Source organism: Embiotoca jacksoni, unplaced genomic scaffold (assembly GCF_022577435.1).
Source record: "Embiotoca jacksoni isolate LCO1_2020_lvr unplaced genomic scaffold, fEmbJac1.0.p SCAF_4, whole genome shotgun sequence".
In the NCBI taxonomy this organism is placed as follows: Eukaryota; Metazoa; Chordata; class Actinopteri; family Embiotocidae; genus Embiotoca; species Embiotoca jacksoni.
This window is the reverse complement of record NW_027185392.1, coordinates 3,637,559-3,664,075: the sequence shown is the minus strand read 5'-3', so window position 1 is coordinate 3,664,075 and position 26,517 is coordinate 3,637,559. Positions and strand designations below refer to the sequence as shown.

Genomic DNA, 26,517 nt, shown 5'->3' with positions numbered 1-26,517 from the left:
TGACATCATTCCATTATTAACACTGAAGCATCAGTATGTGAGCAGAATGTTACTGTTGTAGCTGCTGCATGTGGAGCTGGTTTGAACTACTATACAAGTTTATAAACAGAGACAGCAGATACATCTGAGGCGTTGTCAGATGATGGCAGAGGGAGGAAGAAAAAACAAAGTGCTGAAACACAAATCTTTCTTCAGTTTATAGATTTTTTTTTTTCTAATCATTGATTTTTGGTGATATATCAGATTTAAAAAAAAAAAAAAAAAAAGTATGATGTTGTAAAAGGAAACCAGGTGAGAAGTTTGGAGCGCAAAAAAAACCTATTTGGTGGAGCTGTTAACAGCTCATACACATCTGACGTGTGACCCCAACACATTGCTTTTTGTAAGATGTCAGATGCCAAAAAGGTTGGAAAATACTGGTTAAATCTTTAACAACGTGTTATATTTTAAAAACGTGTTATATTGTCCATTGTGTAATCTTTGTCTTTATTGTAAAAGTAACTAAAGCTGACAAGTAAACTCTATGTAGTAAAAACATTTCCCTCCAGAAAATATGTATATGCAAATATTTATTTTTTTATTTCAAATGTGTGACCGCTGCAGAATATTTCATACTTAACTGTAAATACTGTAAAGTCCATTTTCAGAGTATCGTTATGTTATTGCCCTCGAGTTTTCAAGTTTCAACATCACACTTGATCATCTAAATATTTGAGCAAACCAGTCTGCCAACTACACACATGTTTCATGTTCTGAAGAATCAAAAAAAATGTCTCTTCATGACAAAGAGCCAGTTTGGGCTTGAAATGTCTCGCTAAATATTTAAGCAACAATTGAGTTCCAAACTAGTTATGAGTATGGACATGTCATGAGCTCAGATTTAAAATAAGCAGTGAAAAGTGTTCCTCCTTCGATCAGGGAATGTGAAAACATCCCTAAAGTGTTTCTCCCCATATACACACATACAGTGTGTGTAACACTCATTTTGTTATTGGGATGGTGATACTCCTGATGCAAAATTGTTTTATTCTAAAAGCTGAGATCATTGTATAGGCTAATTTATTGCTGGCTTTTATTATTGAACTATCAAGGTATAAGAAACATTTTCATGTTGTGGTGAATCTGGAGCTAAGTTTAAATTCTCTGCAATGTTTGATTTTTTTTTTCTGTCAATTAATCATATTTAACAACATGATGATATGTATTTCATAAACAGTCAAGTAACTGTAGAATGTTTTAAATACATGCATTGGAGTAAAGAGTGTCATAAATTACTCTGAAAACATAAAGTAACATAAAAAAGGAAATACTGAAATGTACAAGTACTTAAATAAGTGTACATAACTTTCCAACATCAAAATATCGTAATACAAAAATGTAAATGAGCAATGGTAATATTTGATTCATAATTATTTATGATGTGATTGCAATCCGTCACTGTTTAAACATGCTAATGAAAAACGTTCTTTAATGACAGAACAGTTAATTGGATATTATTAAAGATACGAGTAAATAGTGAACAATATTCATGTCAAAAGCATACGGTATTTAGCTGCTACAGCGATTTCAGTGGGGAAGCCAAAACATTTTTTTTCGGAGTTGTGCTGCTCCGACACCTGCCTGCAGGGGTCAGTAAAGCACCGCTCCTGTAAAACAGAGCCGTGGCGCGGCTGTGAAATAAAGCACAGAAGAAGGTCACGTGACTGTCGCGGAAGCGTTGGCTTGACAACAACTGTAATCTTTACCTGGTGCTGAAGGTAGGATTAACAAAAGGGTCACATTTATATGCCTGTAAATTGAGTTTTTAATCTGCTCATTTACAAGATATTGTCGCGTATAGTAAGAGGTAGTAACGGTATTTGACCAAAAAAAATATAGAAAAGGTTACGTCAATATATCTGGGCCTACGTAGTTAACCGATCTGGTGTCGTTTACGTGCTACACGAGTAACGCTGGAGATAATTAACCACAGCACTGTACTGTTTTGTTTTTGAAGCCATGATTTATGACTGCAGCAACTCACTCACCTTTCTTCTGTAGTTAATGTAACATATTCCGACTGTTACGAGCGTTGACGCTCAGACACCAAAATATCTCGTGTAAATTGAAACGAATCGGTTTATTAAATGTAAATACAACCCCGCAAAAGGGTTATTGTGGAAACATGAACATTCAATATATTGCAATGGCTAGATTTTTTTTTTTTAGAAAGAACAGAAGATCTGCTGCTGAATTATTTGTGTTGATATTTGTATGAGTCGTGCTGATGTCACTTTATACTGACGTGCAACTAAGTGATGTGAACAGGCTGCAAACGTAAAACTGACTTTTAAAGAATCTTTCGCCTGTCTTTGATAACTTAGCCCACTTTGACCTGCAGTATTGTGGTTTTAGATCTGCACCGATAATATATGTGAGGAAAAAAAAGCAGGGAAATGTCCCATTTCTTGCCTTTTCACAAATAAAATAAAGGTTCATAAATCAGCAACTGTGTTTTAATGTGGGATAGTATAGTCCAGGTTTGACCTGTCTAGGTATAGTAGTTTTAATTCTGGACCAGGTCTAAATGTAAATCACATCTAGGTCACTAGATCAGTCACCCAGATGTGACAAAACAGTGAAATGTTGTGTTTTTTGCATTTTCACAAATACAGGATTCACAAATTTGAAAGTGTATTTCAGACAGCGTTAAGGCTTTAACTAAAAGGACTAACACTCTTTCACAGCATTAAGAGGTGCACAAAAACAGAGACTAGCTGCTCAGCGTTGCAAGTTTAATCTCCTTTAACTTTTATCTTAAGTGCCAACTCTTTCAAACTTTAAACGGTATCTCACCCTCTATTACTGAACATCCAGTACTAATGCCCATGTAAATATACTAAGCTTGTGCCACAAATCCTGGCTAAATGCAGGCCTCTCAGTTTACTCACGGGGTATTGAGTCAGAGCAGCATTCGTTATCAGCAGTGAAATACCCACAAACATTAGCAGCAGTAATCTAAATGACACAACCTTTAAACCTGTGGCCTTTCCTCCTGAGCACAGCTGTACTGTGGGTTAATGAGTCTCTGTTTGAAACATTTCTAAAACTGATATGCTTACCTTTCAGAGGCGCGCAGAAGACACAATGCCAGAAGTCAAATCAACATTCAGAGAAGTTCTGCCTAAACAAGGTTTGTACCACAGCAGTTATCGATCCGGACAGCAGCACGAACAAAACCTTGTTTATAAAAGTCAATTCAACACATTAGCTGTTTAGAAATTTGCTAAAGCATGCAAAATCATTCAAGAGGTGCTCTGTTTTCCCTGCTTAGTCTCTTTTATAGTCCCAAACCACTGACATTGTTGCAACATAAACAGTTGTTATTTTGGGTTAGTACCACAACAACACATTTCTAGAGCCAAAGCCGTAAAACTAGTCAGTGCAAACAGGCCGATCAGGGGCTGACTGCCAGATGTGACAAATGACCAGATATTTCATGCAGCGAGACAGATTGATAATAAGTGACCATCAGTGAAACAGAAATCACAAATAGTGGTGGGCACATACAGATATGACAATGCAACTTTTGGCATGAAAATGTCTAACTGCAGATAAACTTAGTAGTGATGCTCTAAAGGTTGAAGAAGTCTATTTAACGGTTTAATTGTAGGGAATATATATCACTGCTACTGTGATGCATAATTTAGTGGGAAAAAAAATAGCATTAATCCAGTCATTTCTTCATTAGATTTGCATCTAGGCCAAAATTAGTTGTGGAAATGCAAGAATTTGTTTTTTGTTTGGCAACATTCACAGGACAGCTCTCTATGGAAGACGTCCCCACCATGGTTCTGTGCAAGCCAAAGTTGCTCCCACTCAAGTCAGTCACCCTAGAGAAGCTGGAGAAGATGCAGCTGGAGGCTCAAGAGGCCGTCAAACTGCAGGAACTGGCAAGCAGGGAGCAGTTGCAGTAGATGCTGTTAACAACAGAAACGGTAAAATCGGCAGAGTATTCCTCTAGATGGGTGGCTCAAGCTCCGTGGGGGGAAAGTATGTGGACAGAGAAGTGCGAAGTCAAGACCTTGCTGTTGTTGGGCGTCACAGAGCAGAAGAGCTAAGGAAGTGGCGGCAGAGTGAGAATAACCACTTATCAACTCTTTAAAGCCCTGCGGCTCACGAGTCATCGTTGAATGATCTACAGCATGACATTAGTAAAGAGACCGTCTGTTACTTCCTGTTTATCAAATGTCTAATCGGCTACCTGCGTTTTCAAAAGTTGTCTTTTCTATTTTTGAATCTGTAATTTGCATACAAGCACAAGCAATGTCTGGTAACAGCTTCCTCGAGTGAAGGCGGGGCAACATGTTAGGTAGGTTAGTACTGTGTTAATATTGGGACACAAAAACAGTCATAGGATTATATAATAATGATTTAATGAACAAAGATGGAGCCATACGTGGTGTATTCCACACACCAGTATTCCCCAAATATAAAAATAAACACTCTTAACACCATTTTGTGAAGTTACCCGGCTGGTTTTTGTTTTTGCACTGAGCTCGTGTCATGATACCTTCAATAATGACATCTCTGAGAGATTTCAAAGGGTAAAAAGAAAGAAAAAAAAAAAGTCAAGCACAGCATAGAAACAGCAGCTAGTTAGGGAGCCAGTATTGCATTGAAACCAACATCGCTCCCTTTTATTATTTTTTTTTTTTTTAAACACTTTTATAAAGCTCTTGACACAAACCAGTCATCTCTGTACAAACACTGCTTTCTAGAAAACACAAAAGGAGTGGCAGTGAAATCAAGAAAATACTGTACAAAACAACATGGAATGACTGACACGGAGAGGTGTGGCACTTTAAGGGTAGCTTATGTAAATGTTTGTATTGAAACACTGGAGAGAGTGATCTACTTCAGTTTCAATCAAAAGTGCAGTTGTTTTCTTTTTGTTTTTACCCCACCTCATTATCACAAATGTACATTCTTTTGACTGTTAGAAGGGAGAAAACGGTACTCAACTAGTCTGAAAAATATGCAGGTAAAAAAAGTAGCTTTTTCCTTTTCTTTTCAGGAAATCTGGCACATAAAAAGTTCTCCTCAGTAGCTTTCAAGTTTGACAACACCGCCATCTCCCTCACTGACGAACCTCTTCCGACCCCTGACGAGAGACAGATTCATAATAATGTTGTTTACATAAACAGGGAAACACATCTCCAGGGAGAAGAGTAAAGTGTGTGGTGTGAGGGAACCAGTGCACTTACCGACAGGGACAGAGATCTCTTAACTTCACATCAATGACTCCCATGCTGAAGCTCTTGTCAACAAATTGCTCGAGAATAAAGTACGCACGAGGGACATCAATGTTAATTTCAGCAATTTCCATGTAAACTCTTTCATAGCCCTATAACAGAAAACAAAGGAATTCAAACAACCATCTAATAACAAAGAGCGAACAAACAATGGCTGGTGAAATGATGTGCAGTGCATAGTTCAAACACCAGGTGGCGCCTCACCCTTCTCATTTGGTCCACGGTGATGATGGAGGAAACTGAGAGGAACTTGAGTAGCTGCAGAATCATTTTCAATGTTTTCTCTCCTTTGGACTCCAAAACCATCACGATCGCCTGCAGAAGCATTCACAGCTTTGTGTTACTGCTCTGAACCTCGGCCAGTATCTACGCGGAGCCGTTACTTCCTGTGCAAAACAGTTGCTGTATGTACAGACTTGGTTGAGACCACAGGGCACAATTTGTTTACATTCCTCAGGGAGGGTTCGAACTTAAACCGGATGTTTCAGTATCTTGAAATCATTTTTCATCCCGAGCACACCTCATCGTTCGGGTGGAGAAATAACCTGTTTCTCGCACTTCTTTTCTATATTAGTTTGATGCTTTGGGAGTTGTTGTTTTTTTCCCTCTGTTGCTGCATCAAATTTACCTCGTAGACGAACTCGTGGTGGAAATGGGGAACCTCCAGATCTCTCAGGCATCTCTCGGCCTCTTTTCTGTCTCCAGATAAGATGTACTCCTTCAGCAGCAGGTTCATCTGGAAGGACAGAGAATAGATCATTTTTAACTTATGGCAAAAGTTATTGAAGCCACAGAGTTGTAAAGAGGAGAAAAGAAATCAGCCACAATTGAAGGGAATTCTGGGACATGTTGGAGACTATACAGACAAGGTGCTATTACTTCATTGTTTCAGACACAATATTGCTTGAATTCCCCTTTTCCTAAATGAGCATCAACACAGCCCTGTTTGTAACTGAGCATTAAAGAAAAAGACTTATTTTTGATTAAAGTTACTGCAGCAGAGATGACTGCTTGAGTTTCAAGAGTTTTGTTGAAATAAATGATAAACAGGTCACAACTCATTGTGTGTTTTTGACCTTTTTTCACTCAGTCACCAAATATACCTTCTTCACTGATTACATTGTCTGAATTTATTGAATGCAATCTATTGAATTTATTATAAAAGCTGAAATATGACACAACAAATAAAAAAAAATAAAAAAAAATCGATATATTGACAAAACACAAAGAGTAACACTGGTGTCTTCTGCTGTGTGTAGTTTACCTCTTTAACGAGCTGTATGACAGGTCTCTGGCCGCCGCCCGTCCCCCAAAGGTTGTCTATGCGAAGACCACCCATGCTCATCTTCAGCAGCACGGTCGCCCGGTCTAGTGCCGCCCTGACGATAAAACAATGCACACGAGGTTTGTGGGGCAAAGCGAGATTCCCTTGTCGCACTACTACCTCTTGACCATTTTTTCTTCAAATCTATGTAGTAACTTTATTCTAATTGTGTAAATGCTGCATGTCAAATTATTGCTGTACGTGTACTGCTATTCAGCTGCAGAGCTTCGTGCTGTTTTTTGGTTTTTTTAAAATCTGCAATTTACTCCAAAGAAAAAAAAAAACGTTTTAGCGACCCTGTTTCCTAACATATTAAGAAAACGATTCCAGTCTTATCATTTCACGTTTTTGCCTTATTGATACAAGAATCGAGCTCATATCACCCTGTACGTCCAGAGTAGGAGCAAACTTACGAACACCTAAAAGACAACATGCAGCACTGTTCTGCAGAGAGTTAGCTATTTTGCAATCTCTGAATCCCTAAATCCCAGATCAATTTTGAAATACATTTTTCCACAGAAGACTGTGGATGTCGCTTACATTGGAAACATAATAAAAAGGAATCTTTTAATGTTCAGTTTGAACAGGAGGATTGATTGTTTATATGAAAACCTGGTAGGCTGACTTGAAAAATTGTAGACCTAAGCCATTAATGAGAGTTGCCCACACATAGACTTTACTTGGGCGGGTCACCCAAGTACATTAACCACCGCCCAAGTATGTATGTGTATGTCGTGTGTATGTATATACATATATAATATAATAATTTATTATATATAAATATGATTTTCAGCATTTTTAAAATATATTTATTTTTTGATCTGTCAGAACTATAAAGCAAGTGTCTCACTTGAGTGAGTGAGATCAAAGTTACAGTAGGTCACACGCCGTGCCGCCCACCATCACAAGTAAGTTCTCAACAAATGGGAAACACTGACTGATATGACTAAATATCATCATATGCACAAGAAAGTTCAATTTATTATGGATTGAATAGCAGTCAGTGTCCTCTCACATCAATTTAAATCCTTGAAATAATCTGTGACGAGTGTAAAACAAACAGCACACATACCTCGTGTATTCACAGTCAACTCTGCCTTTGTAGCCCTCGATGTAGTTCTTGGACAATATTTGGTCGCGAACAGCTCGGGCAATGAATTGGCCCACCAACTGGAAGAGAAATGTAAACAACTCATCAGGTTCCTCTTTAGACCTGTAACTCTGTCTCCTCCATCAGGAGAGGGTTCATTGGCTGATACAAGTAAGTCAACACGAGTGTTTAATGTTTGCTATAAAAATTCCAGTCGACTATTACACAATACACGGCAACAATTAGAAAACAATTTCAGTTTGAAAGTTTCAGTTTGGGGGCCCCACAAAACCACTGACAGGACAGATGACTGACAGTGGCCCCAGAGGCAGGCGTGGTGTTTACAGTAGTGGGAGCACATGATTTAGGGAAACGAAAGAGCTGGCTTTGCTCTTCTGGCCTCCACAAAGCCTGCGCTCATTGTTCCTGGACAGACAAGAGGCAGCTACATCTCATCTCACCCGTCGCTGTGGCTAGACTGGCAGGCATATGGGGAGAAAAAGGAGTGTGTGTGTGTGTGTGTGTGTGTGTGTGTGTGTGTGTGTGTGTGTGTGTGAAACTGAGAAAGACTGCGTGAATGAGCAGAGGGAAGGAAGTGGGGGCAGGGCAGAATCATAATGCCCCTTTAAACCCGCTGAGAACTGAGAGTAGTGGGACAGAAATGAGCCGCGAGACCAAATGAGATGGTGAGAGGAGGGGTGAGGGGGGAAGGACGACGAATAACCCTTTTAGTGTCCTCTGCTGAGCTTGCGTTTTGAGAGCACGGACAGACAATAGCCGCAGATCTCATGTCTGTGCAGGCTGAAAAGGAACAAGCTCAACACACACACACACACACACACACACACACACACACACACACACACACACACACACACACACACACACACACACACACACACAGACTCTCACTCTCTTGCACTTCAGCCCATCAAACCACAGTTTCGTTCCTCTGTGCTGCACCACAGGTCTCGTTAAAACTCCTCGAACAGAAACCATACTTTTAGCTCTTGAGCATTTTTTCAGTAATGAGACTCACTGAAATGAGACTGACTTTTGCAGATCAGTCTTAAATTCCCTGGTGGTAACAAAAAGTTACAATATCCTCCAACATAAATCATAAACATTGTATAATGTGGGTTTAATGTAGCTCTGTCAGCTTGCTTTGCATTAAATTTGGATAATTCAGTTGGAATTTAAGGTTTATTCTTAGATTTTAAACGCACGCACGCACACACACACACACACCTCAGGAGACTCACCTGAGGGGCCCCGGGTGTGTCCAGGACCAGATCGGGCAGCTCCCTGAGCAGTTTGTCGAAGGAGCTCTCCATGTCGCTGTGGGACAAAACAGACCCACACAGGTCGGTCAGCAGCCTGGAGGTGAGCTCCCGGTGGCTGGCTTTGGCCTCCAGGGCCAGTGACACAGCCAGTGAGGGCACCTCGCTCCGTGTGGGCCCCAGGTTCAGTTCTGCAAGCAGCTCCTGGAAACAGAAAAGGACGTTAACTCTGGCTTTCTGCTTCTGTCTTGCATTAGCACCTATTTATTATTGACAGGTTGTTTCCAGCACACACTTTGCAGCACTTACAGCTACTTCATTTGTGTCTCCGTGTTCAAAGTACTCTTGCACTATCGGGGTGACGGTCTTCTCAAAGTGCCTCTCATCCAGCGGAGGAACCATGGTCTCGTACACACAGTTTTCCTGTCAAACACATTCCAGGTCGTTTACTTAGAGGACAACTGTGTACATTTTATAGCATTTGTTGTACAACTCATCACAAAAGAACACCTTGGAATACAATAAACTTTACTAATTAACAAACCATCCACACAAATTAAACTCCATGTAGGGTGTATGGAATGGCGAACTGTGCATCGGCTCGTCTTAGATTTGAATTGTGATCATGCTACACCAGACACTCTCCACATAATGCAGATGTACACTATCAACACGACAGTTGTTACCTGAGCTTCATCATAGTTGGGATCTTTCTCATCTACCTCCTGCGGTTCGTAAACTTCACCAGATCTGCCCCACACACCTTTACCTCCAGCTCCACCTGCAGACAAAGGTCAGTGGCAACGTCAGACCTGATATCTGACAGTCGCTCACATCAAAGAGATACGAGGGGAAACAAGCAAGTTCGTGACTCGGGTCGTTTTCAGAAGATTTAGAGACAAACATATCTCGGTTACCTGAAACATGAGTTGCTTTTGTTGGAGAAAAAAACAACAACCCAGCTTTGACCTCTATTTAATAGCTTTCAATTCATAGTTCCTAAAGACAGTTGAAACCATTCGGCTATCATAACATGACGTCTGTGAACTCAAAGCAGACAATAATAAGAGGGACGAGTAGAGAGGACCGTTGAGCATGATGTCATGTTTCAGAAAAGTAATCAGAGCTTTAGCAGGAAAAACCCTTAAATCTAAAGCTGATTAGCAAATTAAGGCCACACACACAAACTCTAAAACTCCAGACACATTTGTAGAATTGGCTCATTGAGGACCTCACCACACACACACACACACACACACACACAAGACGGTTGGTGCACTACAGTGATTTGGTCATCCTGTGCTCCAAACATCATCCGAGACACTCGGATGGATTTCAGACACGCAGGATAGTTTTCTTAAGATTTGTAGCGACAGGTGTCGATTCATTTTCAAGTGTGGAGACAGTTCTGACGTCACTAAGTAGACGAAGCAAAGTTAAACTAGCAAACCTTGAACATTACACCGAGTATGTAGCCAGCGTTTTACCGAGAACTACGACATGCCTTTCAAGTGGTGAGGCTCAGTTTCCTGCCTGATCTCCGCACCTACAAAAACACTACCATAACCCTTTTCTATCTGACTTTCTGATCTCAGATTGTACTGTTCTCAGCCAATAACACCTTTGTTATTATATTATGTAAAGTTAATCATTATCTGAGTGTGAAATCTGTACCAATTTTCAATCTGTGGTTTTAATCCTCTATGTGGGGAAGTGGCTGTAGGTGTTTCAGCATGTAAACAATCCAACTGTTTACACAGGCTGCATAACGGTTCACATTCACACATGCTAGATGTGACACCGAGTGGGTTTTTACACTTTAAATCTATAATCGTGGGTTTTACATGGGGCTCCGAGAGCTTCCAAACGAGGCCGAACTACGACACAATACTGTGCCTGAAACCTGCCCGTGTGAAGACACTCACCTGGAGCACTGACTCAGCTCCTGCTGAGACGACACCTTCTGCTATGACTGACGTCAACAGATTGCAGACAGTTTAAGAAGCCCAATACCGAAGCAGCTTGTGAGACATGCTTTAAAACCTTCATTAGTCCCACCCAGTATGTAGCATATGACATGTCACTATATTTAGCTCAGGCCACATTGGTGGCAAGAACACTTCCCTCTTCAGCGTTAAAACCATCTGCACGCAAGTTTGCTTTCACCAGAGATGCTGCATGTACTGCGAGTGTCTCTCTGAACTGCAATGCATGAAGTTTTAATGCAGGAACGCTCAGAGATCAAATTACAGGGTGCCACTGATGTGGCGCTTTTGTTATGTCACCGGAAAAATGGAGGACGGACTCGGTGCCAAGAGAACCAGACATGCTCCAGTACTGCTGCCCATGGGAAACACAAAATGCCTGAACTGTACTGCAGTCTGCGGGGACAGAGAAGTGGGCCTGAAGAATGAAAAATGTGTTGGAAAGTGTCGGAAATTGTTGACACTTGCAAAATTCTGATCCAATTATGCATTTGTAATGTGTCACCGACACTGTTTCCACTGTGCATCAACATGCTTCCCCACTAGATCAGATCACAAGTGGCCAGCAAAGGACACATTGTGCCCCGATCTGCTCAGGCCACATTTGGTGGTGGTCTGGGACGCATGTGTCTCTTTGCAGTGTGAACGCAATGCGTCCTCAATCTGTCCTCGGTCACATTGGAAGAATGCCTACGCAGCTGATGTCCTCTGAATAAGCAATAAAAATAAACGAGGCTCGTGTTTGTAGATGACACGACGGACGCTCCGATGTGTTGCTGCCACGTTACAGCAGGTTCCTTAGTATGGGATTCTTTTTTTTCTTCTCAATCATTCAACTGAAGAGCTCAACCAGTTCTTCTTTTCTTGTTTTTGTTAGCAGAAAAAAAAAATCCCTTGTGTGACTGTGCTGAGCACAGCTGAAGTGTACAGAAAGCCGGAGAGATTTATCTACAAACTTGCACTATAAAGCAGCTGTTCAGTGATTTAAAACACAAGCTGCCACATCACCAAAGCCTCTTCTGGTTTTGGATTTTTTAAATTAGTGTATCTTGAGTTATTTCAAATTGATCGACAGTAGCAGAGACGCGCTGGAACCATGAATTAATCTGACCTGAGTCATTGGGTTCTTGACGGTTTAGGTTCCCATTCTTGTGCTTATTTACTTGTATATTTTCATGACGAAGCCTACGTGTCCATCTGCATTTAGAGCAGGGAAGTGACATCCGATCACAAGTGGTCACTGGAGACACATTGGGAGAAGCATAAATGTTAGGTGGGAACAGAAGGCTCTAAGCTGGCCACTTGAGATCCGATCACGCCATGACAGCAGGACGCATTGATAAAGCCTGGAGAAAACAACCCAACTGATCCGTCAATCCAGAGGTGCCGACTTTGGCTTGACAATTAAATTGGATAAAGAATCACAGTAAGCTATGATGCAACATTATCAGCCTTATGCCATTATCACACAGTATAAAACAGTATGTATTTATAGCTGTTACTGTTCCCTGGAACACAACAGTCTCCATTCAACAACATAAAACGGATAATAAATTAAATAAGACGCAGAAAAATCAGATGCTCCTGTGTTTGTCAAAGTAAATTTAAATGTTACCCCTTTAAATAACAGCCAGATTTTTCTGCAGGCACTTGTGGTAGTCTAAAGGGGGAAACATTCACATCACATGCTGTGCATCCTGTGCAACCTCTGATGCACTATACAAAACGCTGCAGGGATTTATTATTTTTTTTTTTTATTTTTTTTTTTTTTACATGTAATGGAAATTTCCAGAAAAGCTTGACTGAGCAGATGGCAAGACAAGAAAAGAGCACATTTGAATGTGTGCGAGCTGCTCGAGATCACCAAGACATTTGTTTACAGGGTAATTGGTTTATGGGTCCGAGATGGAAAGCCAACAGGTGATGACAACAGCAGGAACAAAGTGATGTGGCAGCCACTTCTCTTTGATGAAAAACACACATGGCTCTTTGATTTACTTTTACTCACCTATTGTAAAAAAAAAAAAAAAAAACAGCAAAAGGCTAACCTTTGAAAATTGAGCGAAACTGAAACATTTGATATCTTTGATAATAAAACACTATCTCTGTCATATCACTGGAACTGTACTGACCTCTTCATGTATCAATATAAGTCTTCTTACCTTTCTTTGGCAGTCCTCTGCCCTTCCCCAGCCGGGACTTCCTGTCCAGCAGCTTGCTCTTGGGGCTCGTGGGTGCCGCCAGGGTTCCTCTGACCACGTCCCCGTTATCGCTGAGGGAGTCCCCCCGGCCAGAGTCCCTGGAGGAGTTCTTTCTCAGCCTCCGCTTGGCCTTCGCTTTAAGACGTGCCTCATGGATGCTGTTGCTCGACGAGGACAACCAGTTGCCATTGATCTCGTTTTTGATATTTTTATTGGAGATATTCGATCCTCCATTGTCTTCCTCTCCGGATACAAAGGAGTCACTCAGGTCCTCAGCTTCTGTTAGATGATGAAGAAAAATGGGTTTGAGTTTACAGACAGTGAGTTTGTAACCAGGATTAGCAACTGTTAGGTTTTGGGCATGAGAGAAGCTTTCAGGCTGCCAACAATAATCTCCCTGCAAATAAGCCACTCATTTATGAAAAGAGTTTCACATGTTGAAAGGGACTGTTTGGCACATATGTAAAAAGTGGAACATCAGGTTTATTTCTCTTTTCCATACCATACTGATCTACAAATATATATATATATATACAAAAAAAAAAGCCCAAAAGACACAGTTAATTTGCCTTTGGTTTGCAGGCACGCACACGCGCACACACACACACACACACACACACACACACACCACCAAAATTACAAAACACCTATTAACTATGTAAAGTCGTGTCTCATTTATTTAGCTCACTGATATCACATCCAGCCTGTGAAAGCACAACTTCACTGCGATGCAGACAGAGTCACCTACAGGTCAGATTAATGAGACTCATTGGTAATAAATATAATTTCGGATTTTGACAAAACAAATAAGGTTTTGTTGCTTCTGGCTATTTGTAAGAGTTTTTCCTCTAAGTTTGTTAAATAGCTGCAGCTTCACACAGCAGCAGGATATACATCAATATCTCCAATGAGAGAATTGAGCACATTTACACAAGTGTCAACAATGGTAACTTTATCATTTATTGACAGTTATCAATTATCACAGACACAGAGACAGGAATCGAACAGTCATGATGTCATCTTTTACAAGCTGGAGTCTAATCATTTATTACGTAGCTGCAGTCCTCAGCAGCTTGGATATTTTTAAAATTTTAGTAAATAACAAACATTTTTCTGTCACGTCAAGTTATGTTTTTCTGTTTACATAACAGTCTCCCAACAGGATATTTGCAACCCTGACATTATTGATGCTTTCCCATAACAACATATAGACTAATAATTAACAATATGGCAGCAGGTAACAACATAAAACACATCATACTGCACAGTTGATTGCTGCTGTTAACCCGAGTTAATATTACACGTGGAGTATTGTGTAATAGGACTTTATAGGTCAACTTTTTCCCCTCTGAAGCATCAGCATCTCTTCTCCCAACTACTAAGAGGATTAAACTATCAAAATTAAATTTTAATATTTAAAACGAGCATTAATAACATACATATAATTAGTCCCCTTATTTCTCGTACCAAATTGCGTCATGGTGTACTTTTAAATGTGCAGGGCATTTCTACTCCAATAAAGGACCAGGGGGAAATACAGTAAGCTGAGAAAGAGAAGCTTCATGTCACGATAGTCAACTTTCGATCAGCAGACAGCCACAAAATACAAAAGAAAAACCAGCACCACTTGTTATGACGGTAAACTCCGCAGGCAGTGCATGAAAACAAGCATTCAGCCACTTCCGCATGAAAAGTCCCAGTGGCCCCACAACGGATACAGCTGATGAGGCATTTAAATGGCCCCGTTTGTGTGCGCGTCTGTGCGCGTCGACCACTTACCAACGGGGTTTGCGTTCAACCAGGCCTCGCAGTCAGTTGCCATGTTTTTCACAGTAGAAAAGACCTTTTTGCAGCAGAACGATGCAAACACGGGATTTCAAATGATGCCTGCAGAATAGAAGACGGACATTTGATCAATTGGCTGCAGGAGACGTGCGTCGATGGCACGTTCAGACATATTTGCAGCTCCCCTCCCCCCTTTCATTCAAAGCGCCACTGTTAGTAAACAATGGCTAACGTTACGCTCGCTTGAATGTTCGCTGCAAAAGGAAAGCAGCTCCTTCGCGAGACTAAACTCCATCTTTACTGCACATATCGACGACTACTACTTCAAGAGAAATCCAAAATATACGTAATTTGCAGTTGATATAGCTGGTTGGTTTTTTATTATTATTTTTATTTTTTTAAATCCATTGCTAACTTGTAACTTGTTTTGTTTTTTTTCGAAGCCCAAACGTCAAAACAATACAAAATGAAACTGCGCCGTCCGTTGGCTCGGCGTTACATCTTTTTAATTACGTCGATGAAATTGTTAAAAACCGTAACAGCAGTGTCGTATAAAACATGCATTTCTACCTCTCTTACCCTGCAGATTAAATAACTCAAATCACTGACCGTCTGTTGAATCCAGGCTTCAAACTCTGACACCAACGCTGTTGTTTTTGTTTTACCTACCCAGCAACGCATGCACGTAAGCCACTGTTTCGCTTCGCTGATTGGCTGGAACGACGTGTGTTTTTTAAAATCAACAACCAATCAAAATACAACACGGGATTTTCTTCTCGCATGTTCTATAAAGTCTATGTGGTTTGCAGAGTGCCGCCCCCTATCGTCCGTGCTGCGGAACTGCACATTTTAATCCGGGTTGTCACCGTATTTCACATCTGATATCACATTCTGCATCAAAATTATATCGATGATAATGATTGAATGACTTTGTCTGAACAATCCTAACTTTTTCTTCTGGTCAAAGTACGTTAACTATTATGATAAATACTGTGGACAATAAGCAGATCAAAAACTATTACAGTAAATAAGCCAACGAACAAATTAATAGGTAAAAAATATAGGGCCTAAATAAAAAAAAAAAAAAAAAAAGGTCTTACATATCTATTACACCTTCACAGACTCAGTCGTAGCACGCAGATGTGTTTTTGCCTCAACACTTGGGGGAGCCCTTTTACAACAGTCCCATTCAAGTCCTGTTACATAAATAGATTTACGGCCTCCTGGTTCGACCAACCAATGTTCAGATACATTCAATATGTGTAATGAAGACTTGGAAGAAATTCAATGAAATATATCAAGTGTAATTTTAAGAATATATAAATGAAATTGATTTGAATTTCTTAAACTGGTTGTATTCTTCTGCTTTATTGTCTCCTGCATTAGTGTGTCAATTCATTATGAGAAACACTAAATAGAGTCAAATTCCAGGTACGTGTTCATATGCTTGACCAAAACACTGATTCTGAGAGAAGACAAAGTTATAGGCATTACAGTACACAATTTTAAATATGGATATTACTGCAAAAATGCCGCAAATTCTAAAGCATGTATGCTTCACACACATCTTCAACCTGACAGCACAGCAGATCTATACCATCAGCAATATGTACAATATGAGGCTAAATGTGAAATCTGGTCACAATCTCTCCTTCTGTTCCTGAGTTGTGATGTCGTATAATGACCAGAAAAGTGTTTTTGAAGAACATTATGGTGTCACAGAAAATCTCACCGTTGACCTTCAGTAGATAAAATGCCATCACTTCATATTATTTATCCTATTAAATACCTGCGTGAGATCGTCCTAATTAGTAAATTAATTCTTGACTTATGACAACAAATGTGTTTTGTGAGGACAGTGACCTTTAACCTTTGACCACAAAAATCAACACAGTTCATCCTAAGGACCAAGTGAATGGTTAATTTGGCACAACCGAGAATTGGTTGTTCATTGTGCCTCCAGCCATGGCCGGCATTGGTTTAAGAAAATGCAAAAACATCTGTAAAAACAAGCTGCCTAAGTTGATTTTAGTTGTAAATAAAGGGGAGGCAGCTAATCAGAAACATTTGCAATGTTTATTCAAGTTTTTTGCATCAAAAATCATATGAAAAGTTTGTCAGAGGAAACAAAACTATCACTGATCAGTCACAGAATCAGCATTCACAGTATACAAAAACAGAGCCTGGCTTGATAATCCCTCTGTAACATATCACCGTAACATGAAACACTTCATGTTTAACTGATAAATTAAACACATGGTCCAGTTTCAGGTCTTAATTAAGGCATATGATGGCAAATATGACTGGGGTTGGCCTATGAATTAAATCCAACAAAAAAATATTATCATTATTAAACCAAACAATGAAGATGGTAGACAGATATTGTGATGCACAAACAGACACAGGATGAAAGAAAAACAGCAAGAGCCTTAGAGCCCCAGATATAAATAAAAATGTAAATGTTATTATCTATATGCTGAAATCTGTTTAACAAGTACAACAAACCTGAGAATCTGTCTCAGTTTTTTAACTGAGATAAAAAAAAAAAAATACAGTGGCTCTGAGAGCTCAATGCCCTGCAATGAAATACAAGTGAATAAAACAAGAGCAAACTGAGAAAATATCTTCACTAATCTGAACAGCATTTAACAAAAAAATGTTGCAAAGTGAGGAAACACTACCAAATACTGACAAGTGCTACAAACGCACCTCTAAGTTTACTTCTGTTTTGTCTCTTTGCCCATGTTTTATTCATACGGCTCACAGAGCGCTCAGTCCGACTGTAAAAACCACATTCCTCATTACATAAAACATTCAAGTCATTTTGCAGCTGTAGATGTATCACTGTTGTTTGGATAATATACAGACAAAAGTCAAAAATAAATTATCCCGTGAATTGATTTAAACCCAGCAAATAGACCATAATAAGCCCTTCTCAGAATTGTATTCTTGTGCCATTAAAATAAAAAATTCATTCCATTTCACACAAATAAAACTGTAAGAAAAATGATTAATCAAAAAATTGTATTTGTATTGTATTTATTTAAATACTTAAAATAAATGTGCCACTATACATTTCACTTCAGGTATGTACAAACTTTAGTGCATCATTGACTCAGATTGTCAGTCAAGACCTTCATCCCCCCCCCACTCCCCGCGCCCCCACCAAAATACCAGAATAAATGCAATTGTCCACATATTCCAACCTTCATCCGTCACATTATCCCGATTGTACGTGTCCTTAGCTTTGCACAAACTACACTTAGATCTTTCTTCTGCTGTGCGCCGTGCAGGAGGTGAGAGGTCAAGTTGTCGTCACTGTGCAGCTGAGGGCTCAGTGAGTGCACCCGACAGACTCTCCTCCGCCAGCTGAGACAGGTACTTCTGTGGAAACAGAAAGTCAAAATTTGCAGCTCAAAAACAGTTTGTGCCAATGAGCCACAACATTAAGGCCTAATATGCTGATCCAACAACGAGACATAAGCAGCAGATCCTTTAAGATGTTGTAAGTGGCATTATTTATGCCAGAGACTTATTCTAGAGCATCCTTCTACACCCTGTCACCTAATATTGGTGTGTCCCTCCTCAGAAATCCTGCGGTCCGGAATATCTTCACAAGCTTTACTAAAGTGCTGGTGGCGAGTGGTCATAATGTTTTGTCTCATGAGTGTATGTAAAAAATTATCACTGAGTGATTTGACTGCACGACGGTCTTTTCTAGTGACATAAGGTAATGTGATGTGTTATTACACTACATCTACAGTATCCAAGAAGTTACACTGAGATTAAATAGTTATTTACCAAACAGGAGCAGGACAAGAGAGCGGCATCTTGTTAAATGTCAGCACTGTAGACAAACAATCATCGGATCACATCATGTTGGAGGTCATTCCATGCTTTACCATTTTCAGGTTGACATTTTATAATTATAGTGTTGCAAGCATTTGTGACAAGAGCCCCAGCCACTAGTAGTCCAAATGCTTTATTAAGTGACATATTATAATCTGTAAAATTTAGTAAGTAAGTAAAACTGTTGTTTTGTATAGCGCTTTTCACAGACAGATTGACAAAGTGCTTTATAAACGAAAAACAACATATTAGAGGAAGTTAAGAAGATTTGGTGAACCACATATAAAAAGATTCACCCTTAGTGCATACAGGATACCCAAATGCCTGTGTGAACAGAAATGTCTTTAGCTGCCTTTTAAAAGATTCAATAGAACCAGAAAGGTATTCGGTACCTACATATAATATCATCAGTTATTAGTGTTAGTATGAAATATATCATCACTAGCTCCCAAAAAGTCATGTTGGTGAGCTGGCTCAATACTGAGGCTGTTTATGTCGTTACTATAATGTACGTATATTATTGTGCTCACTATGTGAGTAAAGTAAAAAATAAATCTATGGTCAAAACTGACAAAAACAAATGTAAAACTGATTATTAAACACTGGATCACACATGCACGTAGAGAGCTTTGACAGACAGCACAACTGTTTAAAAAAAAATATGTCTTCCTCTTGGAATGTAATCCATCAAATGTGAAGGAATCACGCTCCTCTGGTTTTCTTCAGCTGTGCTGCTCGGGACGAGGGAAATGCAAGATGACTTAGTGCTGACTGGCCAATAACTGGAAACCTAATACAGTTGCAAGTTTACATGCATGTTGGTGCGTATGTGTGGGTGTCCGAGGAATGAGGCTTTTCATTTTTGATTAATTTGTTGAATTTTGAGTTCTTTTTAACAAAGGGTTTAAATGTGTCAAAACACGGATTTAAAAAAAAAAAAATCAATTGAGGCCAAGGTGAGGTTTGTCAGACGGAAGTATTAACATATAATAACAGTCATTTCCAATCCAATATTATTATCGTAGCGCCAAATCACAACATATGTCGTCTCAGGGCGGCGAAAAGTAAAGTCCCCACAACAGTTCATTATAACAATATCGAGAAACACCCAATAATTAAAAAAATTCAGCTCGTAGGAAAACTTCCCTTTTACTAGGAAGAACCCTCCGACAGAACTGCACTCATAGTTGGAGGACATAAATATTTAAATTTGAGAAACAGGTACCAGCGAACGGTTCCTCAAAGAAGGCCTTGGTTCCTCATCACAGTTAATCTATAATGAATATTAATTTCATGCTGACCGATATGTGATTATTTAAATATTTGTTTGAGCGCACTGTTTCTGTTGGGAAATTACAGTCAATTAAAAAAAACATTTTTGAGTTTGAAAAGTTTTTTAAATTACAATTAATGTGACAGCGCATGTATTTGGATGATATGCTTAGTGCATTAATAATTCATACAGTTTATACAGTAAAGCACATCACTGAGTGTCATTCTTTATTGATGCCCATATTGACTACATTGTAAAAAAATCTTTTTCCTGTAAACAGATTTTTTTTCCTGTATTTTTAAATACAAAATATTGAACAAAAACATGAAAACCTGCAACTTGAAAAATACGTTTTTGTTTTTTAGAGAAATTAGTTTTTATCTACATAAAAATACTTTTTGAATAAATTCCCAAATATTGAAAAATATTTGCACAAATATTTATTTTCATTTAATTAATGAAACTGTTAAATTTAAGTTTAAAATTGTAAAAACATGTCTAAAATGTACAGTAAAATAATTATTGGTACTGTAAATTGTGTATAGATTTGTTTGTATAATATTGTAAAGTCTTGCTGTAAGGACTTTAATGTGTTAAGTGCCATGAAATAACCTATGTTGTGATTTGGCCCTATATAAATAAAGTTGAATTGAATTGAATTTGTTATTGGCTGACATCTTGAACAGTTATAGACTTCTTCATGTAAAAGTGTTGAGTACTAATGTTGCATTGCAAGCTCGGCTGTATATTTGTATTGTCACAGTCTTTTTTAGAAAACAGTGTGCCTCATAAAAACTGAGAAGTAAGATGTATCCCTATAAAAAGACAAACATGAGGAAAGGCAAATAAAATGAGATGTGCTGAATGTACCGAATGAAACAAAGAGATTAGTCTGCAGCCTGACAACAGGTGGTGTAATCTCAAGAACTTTGCTACCAGACCACACTGACTGTGGACCACACTAACAGTACAGTGGCGCATGCAGGCATAAGGACTGACATTAAAACACAGACAGACATGTACATATGTAAACACAAACACGTTAACTGCCGCATACACATACGTACAAGGGTTATTAGCATGCGCATGTGATTCGAGGAAGAAAGACTGGATTAAAGGCAGTAATAATGTGTGTGTGTGTGTGTGTGTGTGTGTGTGTGTGTGTGTGTGTGTGTGTGTGTGTGTGTGTGTGTCTCTGTGCATTGTGTACCTGTAGGTTCCTGTAGTGTACAGTGCTGCGGCAGTGTGACGTCTTTGCAGTCTCCTCACTGGTGTAGAACAGACCGCAGAGTTTACAGTAGAAGCCAGTCCTCGGCACAATGAACTCCACTCCTGTTAGACAGAGAACACATCAATCAGAGTTCAGTCCCAGAAATCAGCACATTACAGACGAGGAGTCTCACAAGCGTATCTTCTAACCTGACGGTGTACATTTACTTTTCTTTGAGTAATTTCTAGTCATTGAAACACATTTTTCTTTCCTCCACAACCACACAAAAAACTCATGGCTCCGTCAGGCAGGTGATTGTAGTCAGAGCATTTTATGACATTATAATGAAAAAAAGACAACAACTTTTTTCTGAATTTTTAAGCCCAGATATATATATATATATATATATATATATATATAAAAAAATGTATCAATTGTGCAGTTGTCTGGGAACATCCTGCTGAAGTAGGCTTGGATTGCACCATGCTGGGATGTTTGTCTTTTCCCTGGCACCCTGGCATGTTTGTACAAGGGCATTATCACTTTTTTATTCATTTTTTTATTTCTGCTTCATTGGATGAAGATATTTTTGCCGATGTCCTTATGCATGACCACTTCATTGACCTCCTCCTATTGATCGGGCCAAAGTGCCAGCAGATCTCACCAGAAACCACCACTCAGATTGACTACAGTTACCTTTGTTTTTCTGTACTTTACCTGTCCTTCACAAAACTATACAGTATTTTTTATTTTGTCAAATGTCGTCTTATCATTCTAACGTCTGTCCAAAACTGTGTTTTTCAATGTGTTCTGTCGTTTATTCATTCTTTTGTATTGTTTATAACGTCCCCTCACCCTGGTGTATGTTTTTTCAGGCACCGGAGACACTGTGATATGTTATATATACTGTATATTAAACTACAACGTAAAATACTTAAGCCAATGAGAAGAGAGGAAATTCAAACGTTGACTGCAAGATGCACAGTATCGGCAAAACAAATATTAATAACCCAGAAACCATGATACTTTATGATAGCAAAGTGCATATGAAAAGTATCGATATAAACACAGTTTAGTCAAATGTATTACTGTAGTAGCAGAACATAATTGCAGGTGTGATATTACATAGAGATATTGAGGAGTGATGAACAAATCACCCCAGAGCCTGCAGGTGGATGCTGCGGTGGTGGTGGGGCTGAACGTCCATGCAGCAGAACTGACGCAGGGCAGCAGAGTCAATAACAGGTAAAAAGGGAGAGATGGGAAATTTTGACAGCCAAATTTTGAGGGTGTGTGAGTCAGGTGATGAGGCATGTCACACGATGAAGGGCAGAGCAGCTCAAATTGACCTGAACTGGTCCTCCATTTATTTCATTTTTACTATGTCAAATGAATCCAGAAGAATGGGAGACGCACCTCGGTACATTTCAACAACACATAATACTGCATGTATATCAGCATTACCATCAAAGGTAAATGTGACGATGAAAAAACTCAAAATCAGATACTCATCAGTGTTACATTTGTTTGTGCTATCAGTGCACAAAGTTTGTCCTGGACACACAAACAAACAAACAAACAAACAAACACACACACACACACACACACACACACACACACACACACACACACACACACACACACACACACACACACACACACACACACACACACACATTCTCTGTTGGGGCCTCATACAACCAAAATATCCCCACAGCTTATGGCACACGCTGCTCTTCTGTGGTCGATTGTCGTAACAATACAAATACGCCCAGACTTACATAAGTATCCATGCAGTAGGCCATGTGCTCGGCCATGTCATCCTAAACCCGAACGATAATATAAATACTCATCTCTCCGGGGTGCATTTCACAACTTGCTCACGGAAATAGGTCAGCAAGTGGCCAAGCAATTCCAGTCAATTAGAGTGCTAATGCAACAGGTTGTCAGTGCTCTTATTAATGATGTACGAGATAATGCTTTATCTTTGGGACTAAGACTGTGGGCTCAAGACTTCATCAGCTTGTGTCTGTGAAAATGATTAAATATAGCTGCAAGTGGTGATAAGCGGGTTCCAGGCACATTGTTTTGACATATACGGATTAAAGAAGTTTAACAACAGGCAGGAGAGAGAAATATGAGGATGCACTGAGCTGGAGTCAGTCCGGTGACTTGGCAGTTACTGGGCATGTGTCCTGACCCATAATGACATGCGGATATTACAGGGTTTTTTTTAAGGGCATGAAACAGTGACCAATTTCTACATAAATGGAGGGCATAAATCAGGGCATTCACTCTGACTGACTATAATGGAGTTTTTTTTTTTTTTTTACTAATAACCTGTATATTTTCATAATTGTACAGGTGAGATTGCCAAAGTGAGTTTGGAAAACTGAATTATTTTCACAACATTTCTTTGTGTCTTTTCCAGGTCTCCAGTAGAAGACTGACTGGATGTCAGTGAACTAAATTCAACACAGCCTCCTCACTGGATTAAAATAATGACACAACTCAAAACCAGAGTGCCAAAATAAAAAAAAGTAAAAACCTTTGTGTGTCTCATTTTACACTTTTCATGCGTGACATTTTTTGTGACAATAACAAATCATGTTTAAAATCTGTTAATACTTCTAAAGGTTTCAGACTTAATTGTGAATGGCTTGAAAAATCCCCCAGGAGGGTTTTAATCCAGCCACCGGAATCTGATACAGTTGTCATTTAGCTACGCCTATATGTATTTCATGTAAGTGGTTATTTGCCGATAAAATAAGAACTGTAAGGACTAGATTTTGGCATCGTCAGTGGTTTTATTAGTCATGGAAATGAAATGTGCTGTGCTCACCCAAAGGGATGCTGTGTTCACTGACGACTTTGTCTGGTTCACGCGATGGTGAGGCGGTCTCGATCTCTATCTCTATGGAAGGAAAATAAATGATGAGAAAGGTAGAATGTAAAAAATCCCCATGGCGTTCATGTTTTCTTTTTACTGAATGTATTTTATTATGAGAGTTTAGAGCAGTTAATAAGAGAGTTGCAAAAAAAAAAAAATCTTCAACCGTCTGTTTACTCAGTAAGAAAAAATAAAACATGGTTTGCAACTTCCTGCATTCTTACAATCTGTGTTATGTATTTCAGTGCCCTAATAACAGCCATAATTTACCCTGTAAACTGGAGATTATGTACTCATACAAAAGCACAGAAGACGAAGTAGCTTTAATGTGACTTCACTTAATGAATATAGACAAAGGAGTAATGTTTTACAAAGAAAAGCTTGAGATGTTTGTCCAACAAATCACTAACAATCCTTGAGTATATCCTAAAAGAATTATTGTGCAGAAATCTGTATAATTTTAAGGAAGACATTAAGCCAAGATGCTTCCTGCAGCTGAACAGAGTTTTCCTGAATAAATACCTTTTTTAAGAATGCCATCCTTCTGTTGCGTTGCGTTATTGATTGTTTTCACGGCTTGTCCTACTTCCTGGATTTTACTGTCCTCTGACATACCAACGTGATTCTCCATTGGCTCTTCAGGCGGCTCATTGGTAGTTATTTTACTCTCCTCTAAGCAGGTCTCCTCCAGTGCAACCTTGAACTCCTCACTGGGGAAGTCACTGAGGTTTGTTGTTGGTATCTCAGAAGCCACTGGATTCGTTTTCTGCTCTTTAGGACTGGATGGACTTAAAACATTTGCTGCTTTCTCAGTTGTTGCTACCTGCTCTTCAGGTTTCTCACGTGACTTTTCCTCCTTTGACTTCTCGTTAGATGTCTCCTTCACCTCCGAGGAAGAGGTGGAGGGTGATTTACGTTTCTCTGCCGATTCTTCCGCTGCAGACTCTTTGGGGCAGGATGCACACTCTTCTAGCTCAGGAAGGTCAGGCTCAATAATGGAATCATCTTCCTCTCCCACTTCATCGACAGTGACCAGTTCCTCCATGTTTTTAGGATACCAACACTCCTCGTCAGTGTCGTCAGCACTTTCCCACTCCTTCTCCTGAGGAAATGGGTAGAAAAGAAGATAGATTAATATTCTGCTACCTTTTTAAAGAGGGTATGAGCATGTTTATAGTTAACCTGTGGCCCTGAGGGATTTAAATGTGTAATAAAGATCAACATGCTGACTTACAGTTCCTCTATCTTTATTACATTCAGTAGTCTCTTTTGGTTTATTGATTTGCTGAGGTGAAACAGATTTTTCTTTGGACTGGCGATCCTGAAAAGAGAAAATACTTAGTTACTAGAAGGATGTGGCGTTTGCAAAGCAGGTGGACATCAGAAATACACATAAAGTTTACTCACTGTACTTTCAGTAGCCTTTTCTCTCTCGTGTTTCTCTACAGCTGTGTACTTCCTGCTTGATTTTCTGCTCCTGCTCCTGCCTGGTGAACTCTGCCTCTTTTCTTCTGGTGTTCTGCAGAGCTGCTCCTCAGTCATCTCAGAGTGCCTCGACCTTGCGTGGTAGTCACCACCGCCCCTCCTCTTCGGCTTCGTGTCGTGCCGTTGGTACGGAGGTCTGAGCGGCTTGTCTGACTTGTACACTTGCTCCATGTAGAAATTGTCTTCCATGTTTCTATACGAGTTGAAGGACGAGCCTTGAGGGCTGCCTCGCGGGTGCCAGTCTCTATTGCCCCTCATCCCTTCACCTCCTCCTCCTCCACCTACACCTCCACCTCCGCCTACTCCTCCTCCTCCTCCTCCTCCTCCTCCCCCTCCACCTCCTCCACCACCACCTCCTCCTCCTCCCCGCTCATCTGCAGATCTCAAGCTGTGATGATCTAATGGTTTCTGATAGGTCTTCCGTCGGTCAGCCGCCCGTCCGTTAGGCCGATCGTCATCCACGCTGCTCCCATTCCTCCACAGGTCATCCCTCTCCCTGTCGTCCTCTCCCCTTCTTAGGTGTGATGACCAATCCCTGGAGCCCCGGTGAGGGCCCAGGCCATTGCTTCCTCTCTCTGGACCCCTGCATGGAGCCCCTTGCGGACTGTGGGCTGAGCTGCATGATGTAAAACTGGGACTGTGGGAATGAGGGCTCAGAGAGCGGCTGATCGGGCTGCGGGAGCGAGCTCTCTCTGGTATGTAGCTGCAGGAAGAAGAAGTAGATTACATTGATTAACTCCTCTAAAGCTTTGTCATAAATCTCTGAGATCAAAAATTAAACATTGATTCAATTTAGGTCGTAATCTGTGACATGACAATGTCACAGAATTTCCATTATATTCTCCCTAAGC

The 26,517-nt window shown here is 39.8% G+C and overlaps 2 protein-coding genes and 1 long non-coding RNA gene across 4 annotated transcripts in view; 1 reads left to right on the top strand and 2 right to left on the bottom strand.

Annotated features, from left to right (window-relative positions):
* Positions 1-1,739: 1,739 nt before the first annotated feature.
* LOC138208995 (uncharacterized) lies at positions 1,740-3,892 on the top strand. The gene is made up of 3 exons (XR_011179130.1): positions 1,740-1,757; positions 3,109-3,172; positions 3,804-3,892. It is a non-coding gene; the product is annotated as an uncharacterized lncRNA (long non-coding RNA).
* A 506-nt stretch (positions 3,893-4,398) lies between these two features.
* On the bottom strand, positions 4,399-15,654 carry pdcd4b (programmed cell death 4b). Of its 2 annotated transcripts, none has more exons than XM_069167293.1 (12): positions 15,569-15,654; positions 14,954-15,061; positions 13,136-13,453; positions 9,675-9,769; positions 9,298-9,411; positions 8,971-9,192; positions 7,691-7,788; positions 6,559-6,673; positions 5,923-6,030; positions 5,499-5,609; positions 5,247-5,386; positions 4,399-5,143 (listed from the first exon to the last, which is right to left on the bottom strand). In XM_069167293.1, exons 2-12 carry the CDS (start codon positions 14,994-14,996, stop codon positions 5,083-5,085), a joined length of 1,425 nt encoding a protein of 474 aa, XP_069023394.1. In that variant the 5' UTR covers positions 14,997-15,061; positions 15,569-15,654; the 3' UTR covers positions 4,399-5,082. The 2 variants fall into 2 exon arrangements, with proteins under 2 accessions (XP_069023394.1, XP_069023395.1); XM_069167294.1 differs by having other exon boundaries at positions 15,539-15,638.
* A 1,373-nt stretch (positions 15,655-17,027) lies between these two features.
* rbm20 (RNA binding motif protein 20) overlaps positions 17,028-26,517 on the bottom strand; it is a 55,241-nt gene continuing 45,751 nt past the window's right edge. The window contains exons 9-15 of the mRNA XM_069168193.1: positions 26,020-26,369; positions 25,589-25,932; positions 25,416-25,502; positions 24,704-25,283; positions 24,134-24,205; positions 21,292-21,413; positions 17,028-18,343 (exon numbers count right to left, since the gene is read on the bottom strand). Of these exons, the coding sequence (XP_069024294.1) occupies positions 18,275-18,343; positions 21,292-21,413; positions 24,134-24,205; positions 24,704-25,283; positions 25,416-25,502; positions 25,589-25,932; positions 26,020-26,369 (1,624 nt within the window). The 3' untranslated portion in view covers positions 17,028-18,274. The remainder of the gene's footprint in view (positions 18,344-21,291; positions 21,414-24,133; positions 24,206-24,703; positions 25,284-25,415; positions 25,503-25,588; positions 25,933-26,019; positions 26,370-26,517) is intronic.

What these genes read in the sequence shown, in the direction of transcription:
- pdcd4b (XM_069167293.1), bottom strand. Translation starts at nt 14,996, where the DNA reads ATGGCAACTGACTGCGAGGCCTGGTTGAACGCAAACCCCGTTG. An exon ending in ACCACGAGTTCGTCTACGAG is followed by an intron (nt 5,610 to 5,922) that starts GTAAATTTGATG and finishes ATGCTTCTGCAG; the next exon opens with GCGATCGTGATGGTTTTGGA. An exon ending in AGAGATCTCTGTCCCTGTCG is followed by an intron (nt 5,144 to 5,246) that starts GTAAGTGCACTG and finishes GTCTCTCGTCAG; the next exon opens with GGGTCGGAAGAGGTTCGTCA.